We start from the raw sequence: 6,415 nt of genomic DNA, 5'->3' as shown, positions 1-6,415 counted from the left end.
TATATATATATATATATATATATATATATTAGGGCTGTCAATGTTAACGCGTTACAATTATTTAACGCAATTAATGGAAGCACAATTTCTATTCCAACCCTTTAACCCACAGAGTATATTTACATAGCCTAACATTATTCATACGGATTTGTAATGACAAGTTATTTAAATAAAATATAACAACTGATTTTCAATAGGAATGCAATATCTACTACTAAATTAGAACACATGTGATGTCAATTTGCTTCATTGCATTAAAACTGCATGCACTAAATTGCAAAACCATCAAAATCAACTCTAACCTATAACCATTTAAGAAAAACAAAAGTATTCCATGCAAGGAAGATCAGACACTGGATACGTCACTTTCCTTCCAGCACCAGAGCTTCTATTTTTCACTCAGTTGTTCCTGGAAAGTCTCAATGAAGTTGGCTTTTCTAGCAGATGTGTGTAATCATATAAACTATAATTGTAAACTTTGCTGAGCCCTGGACACAACCTTCAATCTCTGGAAAATGAAGTGCTGGACATCTGGGTGGACGGGAGCGTGGCTCCGGGTGCTGTAATGACAGAGTTCAGGGATCCGATAAGTGCTTCTGAAAAAAAGCCTTGGTTCCAATTTAGATTGAGTTTTTGTTTTAAAGTGGCCCAGAAGAGAACGGCTGACTGTCACCCTTGCCATTTTCAAACCTTGTGATTTCTAGGAGGGATTTGTGCGTGATTGTTCATTTTTCTCATTTCGGTGGTTCTGTCTTGCTTTTTCCCCTTCTTTTCCTACTGTTTCAGCAGGTTTTTATTCATATTTTCTTGTCTTTCATGCATAATAAATCTCACGTCTCGCACGGTACCATTTTCATAACATCATGTTGGATGCCCCATTTGTCTTTTATTATTTTTTTATGCAAGGTGCCAAAGGAGTGCAAAAACTATTAAAAGGTAGCAAGCAGAACAAGTGTTTTTCATACTATTTTAACACAAAAAGGTATAGTTCAGCAAAAAAAAGCCCCTCATATTAATATTCAGTTAGTTGTATTGCAACTAACTGAAAAATGCAAGTTTAAGTACTAAAATTATTAAAATAAAATAAATATAGCTATACAGAAATATAAAAAAGTGAAAAGAATGTAACACTAAAAATTGATTCAAATAAAAATATAAAAATTAAAAAAAATATAAAGAGAAAATAAAAAAGATCAATAAATACTATAATAGAATAGTATATAAATAATATTAAAATAAACTGGTTTAAAACTGACTGAAGTGAAAAATTAAAGGAGGATCATAAGAAAATTAGAAAATAGAAAAAATAATATTTGATTCTAGCAAAAAAAAAAGAAGAAAAAAAAATATATATAATATAAAATTGTATATTGTATGTAACAGAATATAAAATTATAATATAAATAACCTTTAAAAAAATACATTTATTAAAAAAAAACAAAAAAACAACTAAATTAAGCTGTCACTCAGTAGGGACTAGTTAGTTTGGAACCAAATGTTGTTTAAAAAAAAAACACCATAAACTAAAGAAAAATGTTAGTTTGATCTTACAATACTTCCAGTAATAGGGCTGAATGCATTAACAAATGTAGTCAAAATAAAATAAAAGACGTACATGGAATGGGATTATTTACCCATCTTGCTGTAGAAAGGGTGCAAGTGATGTCACTTCCTGTATGTGGAAATTTTATAGGATGTTCCATTTTGTAATAAAACAAAACAATACAGTAGCTCACAAAATATGGCATTAGGTTTGTAGTATTAAAGACAAAAAAATATCCAGAATTATAATGATCACATAATAATTATTCCAGTGAGCAGGAAAACAGTGCTGTGCAGCGAGCAGATCCCTGCTGAGTCTGAGCAGATGAACAGATTAGTCGGAGTACTTTAGATCTGGCCCGAAACACAGCGCAAGATCAACCCCGATAATCTGAGCTTTGAATCAGTGCCTGAGAAAGCAGCCAGACCTCAGTCTGTCACTTCCCGTCTGACAGCAGAGAAAGAAATAGAAAGAGAGCAAGACAGCACACAGCACTCACTCGTGAAGGGTCGTACTCCGGTCGTCTTCGGGCGCTCAGGTCATCGTAGGACGGAGCCGGTCTCACCTGCTGAAGCTGATTCCTGATTTGCTGCAATCGCTCTTCATTACTGCAACACACAGACGGAGAAACAAGACAGATAAGAGACGCTCTCCATTCAAACACTCTGGAAAACACCCTCATCCTTAACTCTAATCAGGGTTATTACAGTTCACTAAAACTAAGATCATAAAAAACACTTTTTTGTAACTTAAATATATAATGAAATAAAATAAAATAAATTATGAAATGTGGCTACATTCAGCAACATTTCTTATTTTCATTAAGCTTATCATGTACTACAGACATAAAACAACTTATACAATTACAAAAATTCAGCATAATTGCTAAAACTAACTAGAATTAACCTGCAAATGGAAAATATAATAACAAATAATAAAAACAATATTTAATAAATTGAAATTCTACATTTTAAAAGATTTAATTTTAAAAATCTAAAATATTAAATGCTATAATCTCAATGATTAAAATATTGTAAAATGAAAATTAATCAAATACAAAGTCACAAGATAAGGATATACACCTGCAATCCCTATAAAACAGAAAATGTAAACAAACGTATGAATGAAAAGTAAGGGGAAATTTAATAGCAAATATAAGTCACCACAGCATAAACAGTAATCGTTTATACTACAGTAAATCTGTCTCATCTTTTGAAAAGTGTTTTGGTTGAAGAGTGTTTAATATGCAACTCAGTTTGTCAATCAAATGCAGCTAAAAAAAAAAACTGCACTTGATGTAAAATTCAGTGCATTAAATTATCCATCTGTAAGCTCTATAAACACAGATGTAGCCTAAGGGCATGCATTGATTCAGAGCAGAACTAGCATTATAAAATCAACATTTAAACAGCTTCAACTTTTACTTCAACTGAATAGTGCAGCACCACTTAACCATACAGAGAAAAACATTTCTCTACCAATCAAATTTGCTCTCCACAGCACCATTAACACAAATGTACATATACTTAGAATATGTATCTACATGTGCAATAAAATAAATGAATATTATTGTTTTAATTGCATATGTAATTATATATATATTACATTTACATTTAGTCATGTATATATATATATGTATAAAATGACGTATTCAGTTATAATTATATATGCAGTTAAATAAATATATTTAATTACATATGCAATTAAATAAAGTTTATTAGTCATAATAATTAAAACTAAATAAATCTGACTTACACTGAACATTTGAATTGACCAGGTAGTGCTATGATAAATGAGCAAAAAACGCATAGCTGTACCAAAAGAACATTATACTGATCTTACACAAGTTACAAATGTATAACTTTCTAGAAACTTCTTCCACAGATGTTGCCAACTTCAAAATAATTGAAAATACCAGAGGCAGCGATCTATGGCACTCCAGCAGCTGGCGGAGGACAAGCGGAGCAGGAACAGCATCCATTATCTAATCCCACAGAACGCAATTAGAGCTGCCATTCTGATTGAGAGTCCACATGACCCTCTGAATGAGAAACACTATCAATGTTTAATTAGCTCCCGTCGAGCATGTATGCATCATATTCATATTAGTTACAGGACTGGAGCCGACCTGAAGTGCTTTAGAGGGACTGGCTGGAGAAACACAGCGAAACAGAATACAGTGCAAAAAAATACCACACATTTACATGGATGGTTACACACACACACACACACACACACACACACACACAAATGAGAGAGCGGCTGAAGAGCGGCTGTCATCGCCAGTTCATTTAGTGTATTATGATAGCAAGCAAAGCCGGAGATATTACTTTTCCCTCTCTGAGACCGAGAATTAGACAAACAGAGCAATCTGAGATCATCATCACAGACCATGGCTGTTTCCTGCTGTGATTTACACGTTTATGTTACATCTGAGTAAAGCTAATTAGTGCTCGTGTTGAGCAACAGAATGCAGTGCTAACGGAGCATGTGTGAGCTCTAGTCATGAATGTGAGAGATGTTTGCCGTCCCATTTTGTCTAAATCACTCACCAGGTTTCTTATCCTCTTCACACCAAATTTGGTAACAAAATCTATTATTTAATTTAATTTAAATTTAATTATTTTATCATTTAATTTTTATTTTATTTATATATTTTTTCACTTGACTTGACTTTATAGTTTTCATTTCAATTCAATTCAATTCAATTTAATTTAATTTAATTCCATTTCATTTCTACATATGTGAGTGCCAGGATGTGGATTTTCTTGTTCTGCAACAGGATCCAGCTACCCTTTTTTATATTTTATTTAAATATCTTATTTAAAATATATGTAAGTTAAATATATTATAAAAATATGTATTTATGAAAAATAAATATTATAAAATATTATTTCAATTGGCATATTAAATATTCTGCACAGATAATATGTTATTTTATTTCATAGTCAATTTTTTTTAAATATTGTTCGGATATCAAACAATTCATTCAAACATTTCTGGAGAGAATAGAAAAATAATAATTATGTTATATGACCATTTTGGTGGAGCAAACTGTTTGTAAATATTAAATTAATAATTAATTAAATATGTTTAATGACATTTATAATTACATTACAATTACGTATGCAGTTAATTCATTCATTTTATTGCATATTTAGTTACATATTCAGTTATAATTACATGTGCAATTAAATTAATAATTAAATACATTTAATGACATTGAGTTATAATTAAATGTGCAATATAATACATTTTATTAATTATAATAAATAAACAAACTGTAAATATTGTACAATTCTCTTTTCACATTATTTGTCAAATTGGACTGTGTAATAAAAGTTATAATAAAACATATTCTTGATTGGGTAAGCCACGATTGAAGACTTTGTACAATAGACATTAAAATGTTGGATGCTGCATCAATAGTTTTGGTCGAACAAACTGTTTGCGAATAACTTATACTTTATACCTAATTTATACTTTTTTTTTTTTTAAGTATTCTTTTTTTAAACATATAATAAAACAGATATTTTTGACCCAGATTCTGATTGGATAAGACATGTTTTTTCATGTAAAATAGCAGATAAACCGGCACATCAATCGAATTATGTATTAACATGTTAATTTGCCAAATTGCTTGGCATTTGTAAACAACTTTTTATTGAACATTTACATCTTTTATAAAAACAAAAATACACACAAACATATATATTTCTTGTCTCTCTGACAAATAATGCTGGTCTTGGATCAGTTTTCACTAACTAACGAAAATGATAATGTAGACGGGGAAATTAATCCACAATCTGACGGAGAAGCTGTCAACACAAGCGGCCAAATAATCCATGAATGAATAGATATTGACACACAGGTAATGCTAGAAACTGTGACGCACCTCTCTCCGCATCCCGTTCATTTCATCTCTATACCTCTATCTTAATTCTGCAGGACGTGCTCTATAATGAGATCTGACAACAGGCTGCCATCTTTTCCAGCTGGACGCCACCACACAGGCCAGTAATCAGAAATGACAGCCTTTTCTAAACACACCTGCCACTGAGGTCTTAATAAATATGTACGCAGTCTTGCTCTGTCTTGATAGGGCTGTCAGGGATGTGTGTGGCCACAAGATCACCACAGGAAATGCTCATGGAAATGAGATACAAAGAGCTTTTCATTCATTCCTTTGATTGATTGGATACACATCTTGAAAATATAGTTGGAGGGTCAGGATTATGGTTAAAATAGTGTCACACTTTAGTTGTCCCCTTACACCATTTTAGGCCATAATGGTGGTTTTTTTTTTCATATAATTTTTAACACTACTAATATTTCCACTACTACTACTACTACAATTATTATTATTAATAATAATAACAACAACAACAACAACAATGATACCACCACTATATTTTAAACTACATTTTTATAAGAAACATCTCAATCTTTCAAAGCCAAAATGTCAATAGTCATATCCACTGACTAATAAAATAAAATATTATTTTATATATACAGGTGCATCTCAATAAATTAGAATGTCGTGGAAAAGTTCATTTATTTCAGTAATTCAACTCAAATTGTGAAACTCGTGTATTAAATAAATTCTATGCACACAGACTGAAGTAGTTTAAATCTTTGGTTCTTTTAAATGTGATGATTGTGGCTCACATTTCACAAAAACCCACCAATTCACTATCTCAACAAATTAAAATACTACATGAGACCCAAAAAAAAAAAATTTTTAGTGAATTGTTGGCCTTCTGGAAAGTATCTTCATTTACTGTACATGTACTCAATACTTGGTTGGACCTCCTTTTGCATGAATTACTGCATCAGTGCGGCGTGGCACGGAGACAATCAGCCTGTGGCACT

At 31.4% G+C, this 6,415-nt stretch overlaps 1 protein-coding gene across 1 annotated transcript in view; it reads right to left on the bottom strand.

Annotated features, from left to right (window-relative positions):
* LOC107556285 (partitioning defective 3 homolog B-like) overlaps window positions 1–6,415 on the bottom strand; it is a 94,824-nt gene that overhangs the window by 17,522 nt on the left and 70,887 nt on the right. The window contains exon 13 of the mRNA XM_016239355.1: window positions 2,043–2,151. Coding sequence (XP_016094841.1) covers window positions 2,043–2,151 — 109 coding nt within the window. The remainder of the gene's footprint in view (window positions 1–2,042; window positions 2,152–6,415) is intronic.

This window comes from Sinocyclocheilus grahami, unplaced genomic scaffold (genome assembly GCF_001515645.1).
Source record: "Sinocyclocheilus grahami isolate Dianchi unplaced genomic scaffold, SAMN03320097.WGS_v1.1 scaffold563.1, whole genome shotgun sequence".
NCBI lineage: Eukaryota > Metazoa > Chordata > Actinopteri > Cypriniformes > Cyprinidae > Sinocyclocheilus > Sinocyclocheilus grahami.
The sequence above is the reverse complement of the archived record's forward strand: the minus strand, read 5'-3'. Positions and strand labels throughout refer to the sequence as shown.